Source organism: Conger conger, chromosome 8 (assembly GCF_963514075.1).
Source record: "Conger conger chromosome 8, fConCon1.1, whole genome shotgun sequence".
Classification (NCBI taxonomy): Eukaryota; Metazoa; Chordata; class Actinopteri; order Anguilliformes; family Congridae; genus Conger; species Conger conger.
In genome coordinates, this window is record NC_083767.1 from 22909429 (window position 1) to 22922504 (window position 13076).

The window sequence follows — 13076 nt, forward strand, 5'->3', positions numbered from 1 at the left end:
TACAGTACACACACACGCACATGCACGCACGCATGCACACACACACAGCGCGAAAGCACATGAGCACACACTGATAAGACTCTCTCACCCACCCCAGGGCACATATCCACTCACCATCTGAAAGAATGAAATACTCTTTGCCCTGCACCTCTGCTGTCTGTCCCTCCAGACAGGTCTGACGTAAGACTGTAAGCACAAAACCGCAGCCCTGCTGTCTATCCCTCCTGACAGGTCTGGTGTAAGACTGTAAGCACAAACCCACAGCCCTGCTGTCTATCCCTCCTGACAGGTCTGACGTAAGACTGTAAGCACAAACCTGCAGCCCTCTGTCTATCCCTCCAGACAGATCTGACGTAAGACTGTACGCACAAACCCACAGCCCTGCTGTCTATCCCTCCAGACAGGTCTGACGTAAGACTGTAAGCACAAACCCACAGCCCTGCCTGCTTCTGCCCTGAAACACCGCTGCTCACCGCAGAAGGGTGGAAGAGTGGCTGAAACAGGCAGCAACACCGCCTCAATCCACCAGATTGCTCCTCCTTCAGTTTCCCCCAGCCTTTCGGATAGCCTGTCTGTGACTCACCGACTCCTGAAGCTCTCAAAACAACTCAAAACCAAGCCATATTAAGCTATGGCTCCTTTACACTGATGCAATAATCTTGTCAATGTCAAAAGAATCAGAGGAGACATATGAGACTCCTTTAACTCCTTTGACATTGACAAGATTATTGTATCACCGTAAAGTCAGGAAGTTGAAACACCAGCAGAATGAATCTGAAGCATAATATCGCATATCCATTTTTTATTCAAATTAATGGAATAAAAAAGGAATACAGAATATGGGTCATGATGACCCTCTGAATCTGAACTATATTACCCTACTATTATAACCACCTAATACTACGGTTCAGCCATTTGCACAAAGAAACCCCCATGATTCTGACTATATGGGCAGCTGAAGGGGACACAGTTCCCAGTTTAACTTCTTGTTCCTTCAGTAAATGGTTTATGCACTTGGGTGAACCCCAGAGAACTGGGATATGACAGGTTCAAAAAGAACAGGTCGGCCATTTTGTTTCCTCTTGCATATTCCACATGTACTTAACAGGAAACATGTCATTGGCACTTTTGGAAAGAGAGTGGCTTCATCGGTGTCCCCGTTTAACCCAAAGGCCTTCTAGTTGACCGGGAGGCGAGAAGATTTCCACATGAATAGTTTTTAGCAAGTCTACAGTAAACACAGCGTAAGGATGTTTAGGGGCTTTATGCGAGGTTGTGACCCTGGGTGATTCAGTTGCCTTCAGACAACTGTTCTCAGCCTGAATTGGGCTAAATTAACTTACATTGTACGACAGGCCATGCTGCCCCAAAGGCATGAGTTGACTTATTTTTAACTATAAATGGCAAAATCCCTTGAAAAAAATTGTGCTGTGGACAATTTATTATTTCTTGAGGGAAGAAATGGTCTTAAGCCTGGTAGATTCAGAACAGTGTACTCCTCTTTAAACTGTTGTAGGTTTACAGAAGTGTGCCTCTCAGCAGACCCCCAAAGGAAATCAGGCTGTGTTTCCCATGCTGACATGGGGTCAGCAAGGGTTGATAAAGAGACATTAAATATAGCACTATTGCCCCCATAAGCCTGGTGTGCAATTCTACCACTTCAGTGACAAGGTGAAATTGTATTGTATAATCCACATACAGTGTTTGGTGTTTTCAAAAACCTGATGGGAATGGGAAACAGGTTGGTGTGATTGGTGATGTGGTACTGTGGGAGCTTAAGATCTTGAAATATCATTTAAAAATTAACCATAGGTAAAACACCTGTAGAAGCATTTTTGCTACTGCCATTTTGTGATTTTCTTTATTTGATAACTAGTTGTTTTTCAGTGAGCCTTGGGTATATAGGGGTAAATGTAGAAAGGTTTGAGGAGACTCTCTAATACAAACTCCTGCGTGCCATTCACTTTTCAAATTTGTAAATTACTTCAGTGAATATTCAGTATGATAAATTGCATTCACTTTAAACCTGCACCCTCTCTGACTTTCACCACTGCACACCTAGCAGTTTTAGAGTCCAAACTGACACACGGAACTCAGGATATCTGCAACCTCTAGTCACTTGCCGAAACACTAGTGTCATCACAAGGGTCACGTCTTGAGGCACATCCATGTCAACCTACATAGATGGGGAGCTGTGCTGAGCCACACTATTGGCGGACATTTGCAGCTTTCTGCATTTAACTGTTAGGACAGAGGAACGGTTAGCTATTATTTTGGAGTCAGATAATCGAGAGAACATTGAATGAATCCTGTTCCAAGAGCACACAGGAAGACTACACATGTTTCATTCACCTCTCAGACACTTCCACAGTTTAGCGTATTTGTGTCAGACCTGTATTCTGGCTTGGGGGATTTTTGCAGTTGGTCACGCTGACGTGATTAGTTTTGCAACCGCAGCTGTATTCATGCATGATCCGCTTTGGGTAAAATTTGGGTAAACTGTGTAAAAATGAAGGTCGCTTTCTCATTTGATATTCATGGCTTGATCAATAAACTCAGATGAGAAATATAATGAAAAGTCCAGACAAGGCTTAATAGCGTATTGGTGTACTGATTAAGTCCATATGTGTTTGAAAAGAGCTCACCTTAAGAAAATATTTATTGATTACAGTGCATTGTGAAAATCAAATAAAGTGCTGACATAAAGTCTGCACCCCACTGAATCTATTCAACATGCCTTGAGCATGAATGGAGGCAAACTGTAATTCTTTCATGTTTTCGACATCATGCAGTAACCGAAAATGAAAAACTTTACTGTTTGTGTTTATGTGCATTTACTATTTAGAAGTTAGTTGTATACAAATTGTTATCCTACCCTGTGTTTCAAGACTCTCTATCAGTCTATCAACTGGACATAGTAGGAGTATGGCGTGCTTAACAAAAATAAGTGGATTTCATGATAAAAAAGTGAGAATAATTCATTTTAAGCAGAAGATATTAAGAAAACAATTGCTTGAGCTATTAAATAAAATGTAGGCTGTGGCACTATGCATGATTAGACTTGATTATGCTTATAGATGCTTTTTATGTTTATTTATCTTCTACATGGGGAGTGTTTTTGGTAGTGTACAATGAAAGCTCACCTGAGATTAATGCCTTTTTAAGAATGCACATATGAACATTTAATATTAATTTATCACATAAAAATTAATGAAAAATAGATTTGAATGTGATACATCCATTACTTCAGAGCATGCTAAGTTATGTCACAACATTTTTTACAGTAACAGGCCTGACTGCAAACACAAAAACTCATTTTTCATAAGATATTTGTTTTATGGGTAATCTGATGTCATGTACAAATATTAAAACATTAATCTCCAAACTTCACATTAAAAACCAGCTCTTGCCAATGAAAACAAAGAAAATGTCTAAAAAGGTCACCTTCAGAAAGTCCCCTTGCGAGTAAAGTTTTTGCCCAATTTTTAAACTGCCTGCCAAGAGGTATGTGCATATGACCGTCCATAATTCAATAACGACAAATCTTATCAGTTTAGAACAAAAACTGTCATGGATATAAAAGTTGATGAATTGGTAGGGACATAAAACTGCACAGAATAATTGACTTTTAAATTCAAATCCAAAAATGGAAACGGCCTCAGGTATAGCTAAGAGTGGTCAAGACCAACCTTACAAAAGTATGACGTACAGAAGGTATACTTAGCTGAGAACATTTCGGGAAACACGCTGGAACGTTAAGGTACAACTTACAAACGACGTAGTGTTAAGAAGGCTTCGGGAAACGCAGCCCAGTTCTTGAAACTTACCAGTGGTTTGCAACTTTTCATCTTGTGGTGAACCTGCTGAGGTTATACCCTCAGAGATGATATTATAGTGTAGTCATCCCTTTTTGGTAATCTTACAGGTAAACATCTATGTCTACATCCTAGAGAGTATTCTTGATCTGTTGACAGCTGAAAATGTATTTTTCTTCACAACTGAAAATATTATTCTCTCATCGGCAACAGTGGTCTTCTGTGGTTTACCCGGTTGTTTGCTATTGCTGAGCACACTAGTACATTCTTGCTTCTTAACAATCTACCAAACAGTTAATACACACACTGTTTGTTAATGCAAATAATTAATTTGCCAATCATGTGGCAGCAACTAAATACATAAAAGAATGCAGACGTGGTCAAGATGTTCAGCTGTTTTTCAGACCAAATGTGATCCAAGTGACTTTGACCTGTGAATGATTGTTGATGCCAGACAGGGTGGTTTGAGTATCTCAGAAATTGCTGATCTCCTGGGATTTTCACACACAACACTCTATAGAGATTGCAGAGAATGGTGCTCACTGAGTGTATATCCAATCTTTTGGCTGTTTCTGATCAATTTATTCAGGTTTTCAGCCTCATGATGGCCATGATCTGCATGGATCACCCAATATGGATCTTGAAGATGACAGTCTGTACTCTAACCTCATATGCCTTTGTCAGTCAAAGAAACAATAGTTTTGTAATGGTGTCACTGCCAAAATGTCTTCCCTGTGCAGGTTTTGTGCCAACTCTAGTTGTTGTTCCGTGTGTTCAATAAATCCTCATTGGGTGCCACTGATGAATTCTTATTTTGAGTTTGACTGTGAAGACCAGATGGCCTTCAGAAAAGGCACAGCCAATTAGAAGGACTCGTCTTAAAGGGATGTCGGATGCCATTTGACTGCACTGTCAGTCATTTCTGGAGTCCACAGGCTATGCTGTGTACGCTGCTGTTCTTCAAGAGATTCCCAGGGCGCACCAACTCTTGTACCAAAAGCTGGCCTGGAATCACAGGCTTTCAAATTCATAAAAAGGGATCAACAAAGTGAACTACAAGAGATTCTTCAAGTTGAGTTATGTCAGTAGAACGAGGGGGCATAGATGGAAATCAGAAAAAGGAAAATTCCCCACAGACATCAGGAAGTATTTCTTCTCACAAAGAGTAGTCACTATGCGTAATCGCTTACCAGGACATGTAGTCGAGACAGAAACTCTGGGGTTTTGATACAGTGATTTGAGACAGTGAAAGATACTACCCAGACCAGGGTCAAATACATAGTTAATTTGGACTCAAATACTTTTCTGTGCTTGTCTGATCTTGCCTGGTGCAATTGAGCCAACCAAGAGGATCAGAAGCCATGCTTTGCACTTTTTGAGAGTATTCCATAGGTTCCAATACACCTGATGAGTTCAGTAAAGCATAGAAAAGTATTTGAATACAAATCAATTACGAATTTCATCTGGTTTGTGGGTAAACAGTGAGCACTACGTGCTGTAGGAAGATGGCAACCATTGTTGGGCTGAATGGCTTGTTCCCATCATTATGTCATTCATAGTTTCCTTCCAGCAGCCAATTTAGGTGTGTTAACCTGCGTGAAATTGTCTGCAAACCACTTGTGGTTGGTATGTATGCATCAACCGACAGACTTCCTTGCGAGTGGGACTGAACCAAGGCATGCGGCGGGGAGGGGGGTTGCGAGAGGCACTCACTGATTTCGCTCCAACTGCAGCAGCAGCCCCTTGCCCTCTGCTGTCAGCGCGATCTCCCCTCTGTCAGGAAACGGCGCCTGCAAAAGGAGAGAAGGCGAGAGGTCTTATCTCTGTGCCGCCGCTTCTCACGCAGGGCTGCAAGCGTAAAAACACACCAACATGCCAGCGCGAGGAGCGCAATCACACGAGCGGCACGCATACCCAAACACGGACATACACACATGCATAGACATGTACACATGTGCACACACACATACGGTGCAAACACACTAATATGAATGTGAGCATTTACACACAGACGCACACACACATACATGCGTATGAATGTGAACACACACACAGGCACACACCTATGAACGTTAACGCACACACAGACACAGACGCGTATGAATGTAAAAGCACACACACAGGCACACACACATATGAACGTGAACACACACACACAGGCACACACAGTGTTATTTCCTCCAGGGACATGCTTATCCCGGTTCCGAACGGGCCGAAGCAGGGAAGCGTGGGATTGAGATGAAGGAAGAGTTCAGCTTTGTTCGCTGTTCCCACCGGACCGTCTCCAAGCAGCAAAGACTACAGACATCTATTCAATAAATAATCACAGCAGTTATATGTCAAAGTAATTGCGTTGGGACGGTCATGAGATGCAGATCAATGCTGACCTCAAAACCCAATAAAACAGTGGGACGTAAAGACTCCCCTCTGCCCTGTTTCTGTGTGTTTATTGCTATACTTCACAGGGACACACAGTTATATTCATTTCTGATGGACAGCGCAAAGACCCTTCCTCAATAAAGGGGACTGGTGAGAGAGCTGATCTCTCCTCAAGGTGCAAGTCACATAATGTTGCTTTTTCTGTGGACGACGCCACGTGATATTTGATTATGATAATCAAGCATCATAATAAAACATTTTTCTCCTCTAATCAAGTTCTTCTACTCAATTCACTACTGCCAATTCTTAGCAGAACCACCACTCACTGACAACAAAACAGAAAATGAATCGAAGATAAATACATTTCCAGATGAACAGTTGTGTTCAAATAAATAGCAGTGTGTTAATAAAAGTGAATAAAGTGCAACTATTTTTTTTTTTTTCAAATGTAGTGGAAACATTACACGTTCAATTCCAAATCAAAGCATTAACAAATTTCATCAAGTCTGCATTATTCTTTGACAGGAAGCAAAGAACAGGAATTTTATTCTGTTAAAAATGGCAGTGTCGATATGTTACGCCATTTCTCTTTGGGCCAATGGTGTTCCTTGGCAAATTTTAACCGATTCCGATTTCAACAATGGTGCATTACAGGGGCTTCTTGCTGATCGCTTAGCTTTGATCAAACGTCTTCTGACTGTAACAACACTTACATTTACTTGCAGATCATCTTTGATCTTTCTGGAGCTGATGAATGGCTGAATCTTTGCCATTCTGACTGTTCATATCTGTTTTCACAGTAGTTGCTCGTTTTCTTACACGTATTTCAGGTTTTTGCTGCCATTTTAAAGCATTTGAGATCATTTTAGCTGAGCATCCTATAATTTGCTGCACTCTTTATATGTTTTCCCCTCTCCAATCAACTTTTTAATCAAATGATGTTGTTCCTCTGAACAATGTTTGGAATGGCCCATTTTACTGAGCAAATCAGAAGGAAATATATTTTATAACAATGTGTGAAATATTTGCTTCCCCTCTTCCTTAATAAAGGAATTAATGACATCTGTTTTTTCACAGAATTAATTAATTATCTAATTAGACTCCACTCTGCTATTATTTTAAACACGCCCATTTCAATGAATGGTCAATTACTCAGAACAAGCAGCGTGCATGTCATGACAGTTGGGTCTGTTGTTTTTCTATTACATTACTACATCTACAAGTAAAGTATTTGCCATGCAAAAATACCACTACTACTACTACTACTGACAGTGGTTCATCAGGTTACTGATGTTGTACTGTTATTTTTTTTAACACGACTGTAGATTTGCAGCAGTTCAAATAACAGCAGCAGAATAAACTGACAGGGGGCAACTCATCCCCAGACTGGCAAAGAGAAGGCTCAATCAGAATGCTGATGAAAATGATCTTAGTTGAAACTGGACCCTGGCCCTTTAAGATGTAAAATCACAATGTGGTCAAGGGATGGGCATTTTCAGTATTTTCATGGTTTGGTTAGTGCTGTGCAAAATGTTCCTTTCTGGTTGAATTGCCCTTGTGTATAACTTGTGTTTAGAGGATCGCTATCATTTTTGTTCATCTATAGATTTGTCATGGTACTTTTATTGTGCATTATATCACAAAGTTGTTGAACCTAAGTTTAATATTTACACTGAAGTTTTGATTTTACTCCACTGCGTTTTCAAGTCCGTGGTGCTGCCATCATATTCATTTGGCAGCTAATTTGACCCCACTGCTGTATGCTACCCACTCATGTGACCAGAATGTTCTTAACCAAATGTTCTAATGCTGACATTACAATCTGTACCAATTAAGTTCTAGAACGCTGACACAGAATTTTGAAAAAGCATTCCAAAGGATTAATCTCCCAGGGTCCTTCAAAGTCATTGGGATCTCGAGGGGACAACTGTCAGTTATACTGTTATGACATAAAAATCAGTACCAATGAAGTTCTAGAACACTGACATAAAATTTTGAAAAACCAATCCAGAAGTAAGTCGCATCGACCCCCCCCCCCCCCCCCCCCCCCCCCAAATTGTCTGCGCTGGTTTCACGGGTAATGGGCTGCCGTCTCTGGAGCACTGAACCAGGCAAGCTGTTCTCGCTGATAGACGGAGCGTTCCAAGCAGAGATGCCCTCTCTAAGAATCCCACCCACAGCGATCCGTATGGAAGTCTCCCTGCCCAGGCCCAGGTCACAGTGTGCAAGCTCCCAGCTAAGCTCTTGATTAAACAGTTCTGACTTGGCTGCCTCATCTCTTAAAAGTTACCCGCTGTTATATCTTGGCCATGGATATGGGGCTATATTGGATACTATATAACTGCTGCTGAAACTTTTCTCACACAGTAAATTGTTCACTGCTAAATCAGCTCTTTACAGAGTACATATTGCCCCTACTGGACACATATGTACTCTGTTAGAGTTTAATTAACACTGGATACAATGCTGTTGTAATATGGCTTAATATGGGCTTTTGGAAGTGTGTTTCTGAAAAGGTGTCTCTGTAAGACGCTTCTATTAATTTCATCTCATTAAAACAATTAGCCCTGCCGGCAAGAAATCCACTTTATTAATTAAGAGTATGCGCTCGTTCAAGGGTACTGGAAATACAAATTGAATAGCTAATAAAGCTTGTGACAGCTGGCCCAGATTTGCTTGACTGGCAGACATAAAAAAATGCATTGAGAAAATATATTTTCTTTCTCTTTGCAAACATAAAAGCATATCTCAGACAAAAATAACTGTTAATTCATAAGCAATTTAAATCACACCTGGATCAAATACTTAATTGTCATTTCAAAATGGAGCCGAGCAAAGCTTAGGGGAGTTCCCGCAGTGAATCTGTTGGGGGACATTTGCTGCTTCTCGGAATTCGCTAAATCAGGAGAGCCAGATGTGATGTCAGCTGACCTGGGTCAAATACGCAATCGTAATCCAACTGCTTTTCCACGCGTTACTGAGCTTATCTGGTGTATTTGGTGTGTCGGTTGGCTCAGTTGCACCAGGCAAGATCAACTGTAATTGCTCTGGGCAAACAATCGCACAGAAAAGTTATCCAAAGAATCCAAAACAACTATGTATTGACCCAGGTTTAGCATGCTATGAATGATTTTACAATCTTGTGTGGTGAACAACACCCTCCCCCCTCCCAGTCCCCCCAACCCCGCCCTTCCAGTAAACACATGATGCACATGAGGAAATGATGCAACCTCAACGATCCACCTCAACATACAGATCTTGCAGTTGGTTGTGGGTTATGAGTGGCATACCATTTCCTGGCGTTTTAGAGCATCTCAGCTAAAACGCTAGGAAGTGCACACAGGAACCATATCAAAATTTGTGGTTGGGTTGTAGAGCATAAAAACCGCAGGGTTGCTAGTTTACGGTACTAAAGTGGGACAATTTTGCACTCCCCCCCAGACCTGTGTACTTAGGTTACTGAGTTTACTGGCCAATACAGAGGAGTAGTGCTGGCAAATGGGCAATACAGAGGTTCTTGTTATATATAGCGCAGAACACTTAACAAGAATGTTTTTGCCAGGAGTGACTCAGCATGAAATACCACCCATAATAATGACTCACTTCTGACCCCCCCCCCCCCAAACAAAAGATGATACCCGTCATAGGCAAATGGTTCTGGCCCTAACCCCTCAGCCACAACTGGCAGAACATGTGGCCCAAATGCACAGAGACATGACTGTCCTCAACCATATTGCTCAATTACCTTCTCAGTGGGCCCCTCTATACTTGGGTGACCTTTTTTTTAAAAAAGATTTCTGGTTTTCTGACCGTAGTTGCTATTGTTGTATTCTCATTGCATTATATACATGGCCCTCCACCTACCAAACCCTGTGTTGGTTTCAATTCCAAGTGCAACAGGAAGATATATTTTATCCTCTTAAGCTGCTACTGTGGCTTCTTACTTCATGCACCCGAGTGGTTTAGCATAGTGGTGCCAGAGCACTCTATTTTTCCACAAAACCCACAGTCGTTCATGTCTGTTCAACCTTCAAGGGCACAACTGGTGAAATGCCGAATTTCTCAACCAGAATGCCATCCACCAGATGCCATCAGTCCAAACAATGAAAAAATTTCAGTTAAAAAAACCCTCCTGACAAGAGACGCTGTAAAATACCCCAGCAGAGCGCTGCAAATGAAGGCGGAATCTGCAGCTGCAAGCGACTTCTGAGCGAGTTCATGGAGACGACGCGAGAAAAGGCGCGCCACCTGCGGAATGCGCGCAGACATAAACGTCACTTTAAAAAGATGAAGAGGCCCGCCTGCTCGTAAGCCCGTTACGCTCCCTCTCATCAACGCCAGGCCAGACACTAACGCTCCCTGAAATAGTTTGAGAGGGAGAAACTCAATCTTCTGCCGTCAATCACGGCCTGCTAATGAGCAGAGAGGCTGCAAGTGGATTGGCTACCGGAACAGACAAACACTTCCAGTAGGGGGGACTGGGCAGGCAGATAAGTGGCAGGGCAGCGAATTGGGGTAGCAGGACTCTACCCTGAACTGACGGTGAAAAGGCTCTGTAATTAATCGACATCCACCAAATGCCTGGGAAGCCTAAATTCAATTACTAGTCTGGGGGGGGGGGGTGTTCGCGTTAATGCCTTCTGCGAGGAAGAGAAGAACCCTATGGGCTGGATATGACACAATAACCCACAATAACAAGCAAATTTCTATGGATTTTCCCAATTTATGGACGAGTGGAATGTCTGATGATGTGGCCAAAAAACGGAGGGAGGGAGGGATACATGCGCTCCTATGATTGAGTGAACCTTAAGACAGCCGGTAATGCGGTTACGTGGCCGGTGGGTGTCGGTTGCACCCTCACAATGGCAATGTTGTACCAGCCACGCAGTTCCCCTGACTGACGCACCAGCGTATTAAAACACATTCGCGTTTATGTGCAGGCTGAGTAGATGACATTTTTGCGTGTTATTTGCGGTTGTGGTGCTTACTCATGCTGTTGTGTAACACAGATGGGAAGGAATGTTTCTTTGTGAAGGCTTCTCGGAGATGGCGTGGCTATGGAGACCCAGCGGGGTGCGACTGCGACTGAACGCTTACACAACGGTCGAGAAGTGCTCCGACAGATTTTCTGAGACTGCACATACTTCCTCGGGTCTTCGCCGAGAGCACACACAAAGACCTAAATTTGGGGTCTGAAAACAATAAATACCAAGTTTATTAGTAACAGTCACATTGTCCATAGACAAGGCCTGAGGGAACTTTCGGCCTTACCTGAGTCACACAGACCAAAGACAAGACCTTATGTACACCAAGACAACAGGCAACAGGTAGCAATCATACCTGGGCTGTTTCAGCACCACAGTACCTGCAGGCTTCTGTTCCATTCACCACAGTACCCTTGTGGTCTATTCTCATTACTTTCTGTAGAAGATTTGTAGAAATTGTAACCCCCAAAGTCACATCAACACATGGTATGAAATATTATACTGAAATCTAAAAGTGTGCTTTGAACTGTAAACTCTCACAAACCCACAACGGTCTACCAAAAGAACTGCTACGAAAAGGATTACGTTTTTTTTAACTCTAAGAAAAAGTTCCCATATACAGACATGTACACACACTTCATTGTACATGTACCCCACTACACTTTCAGCTAGCCATGGGGAACCTGTGTGTGTGTGTGTGTGTGTGTGTGTGAGCATGCGTGTGTTCAAACTTAATCTTAAGGCGCGGACACACCAAACCGACGGTCGGCCGCGGAGCGCCGACAAAGATCGCCACGCATCGCTAATGTTGGCTGTGCCGAACACACCGTAACGACGGTCCACCGACGGCCGAGTTGCACGTACGTTCTGTGCCTGCGTGAGAGGTAATAACTCTTGTCTTTCAAAAAATGGAAACCGGAAGACCGGGGAATGCGTTTGCATTGCGTTGGACCTAGAAGCAGCTATTGTGTTGCTCACAACAAACAGTTTGCAGCAATTTCCTTGTTCTCTCGCTATTTAGTAATACTAATCGAAAATTATGTCTGGTAGTGATAGTAACTTTGGAATGGCTTGCTTTCGTCGCTTCCGTTTCTCTTCTCGTGCACTGATTCGCTAGCTGGACAGCCAATCAGAGAGCTCTCTCTCGTCGACGGCTCCGGGGGCTCCGACGCCGATTCAACATGTTGAATCGGCGTCGGAGCCCTCCAAAACACGCCGACGGAGTGTCGCCGTGCGGGACACACCGGAAAGACTCGGCCGACAGGGCGCCACCGACGTCCGACGGCCGACCGTCGGTTTGGTGTGTCCGGGCCTTTAGGATAGAGTCTGAGAAACTATAAGTGATGAGAGTGAATCCATCCCCATGTTCACCCACAGCTTGCTCAAGGGCCATTCCGAACCCAGGGCCAGCACTGCTCACCCACCTGCCTCCTGGGTTGTCAGTGAGAGTTACAGCCTGCAGGTTTTGAGAAAAAAATCTGAGAAAAATCTCTATGCCAAGGCCTGTCAGAATAAAATGTTACTTGATTTAAGTGCGTTTCCCTTTCCAAAAGAAAAAAAAAACACATCATGCATAAATAACAGATAATACTCAATGAAGACACCGCTGCTCTCATATATTTATAATGGGATAACTGTTTGTGAGTGAAATATTAGGATATAGGAAAACACCAGGGGCCAATTTTCGCATTCTAAGAAAAGCCTGCAGGAAGATTGAAATTGAGAGTGGCCCAGATGCGGGTGATACACAAAAGGGGAATGATGGTTTGGTGGCTTGAATGATGCCTTCAAGCCTTCTAAAACATTCCAATTGTTTTCTTTCTTGTTTTCTACATTTACCTTTCATTCAAGTAAAGTCAAAACATTCCAGAACCCCTTAAGCAAGCTGCATCCTGAC

The 13076-nt window shown here is 42.8% G+C and overlaps 1 protein-coding gene across 2 annotated transcripts in view; it reads right to left on the minus strand.

The window, feature by feature from the left end:
* LOC133135318 (disintegrin and metalloproteinase domain-containing protein 33-like) overlaps positions 1-13076 on the minus strand; it is a 161763-nt gene that overhangs the window by 97317 nt on the left and 51370 nt on the right. For both annotated transcript variants that reach the window (XM_061252230.1, XM_061252229.1), the window contains exon 3: positions 5529-5605. In XM_061252230.1, coding sequence (XP_061108214.1) covers positions 5529-5605 — 77 coding nt within the window. The remainder of the gene's footprint in view (positions 1-5528; positions 5606-13076) is intronic.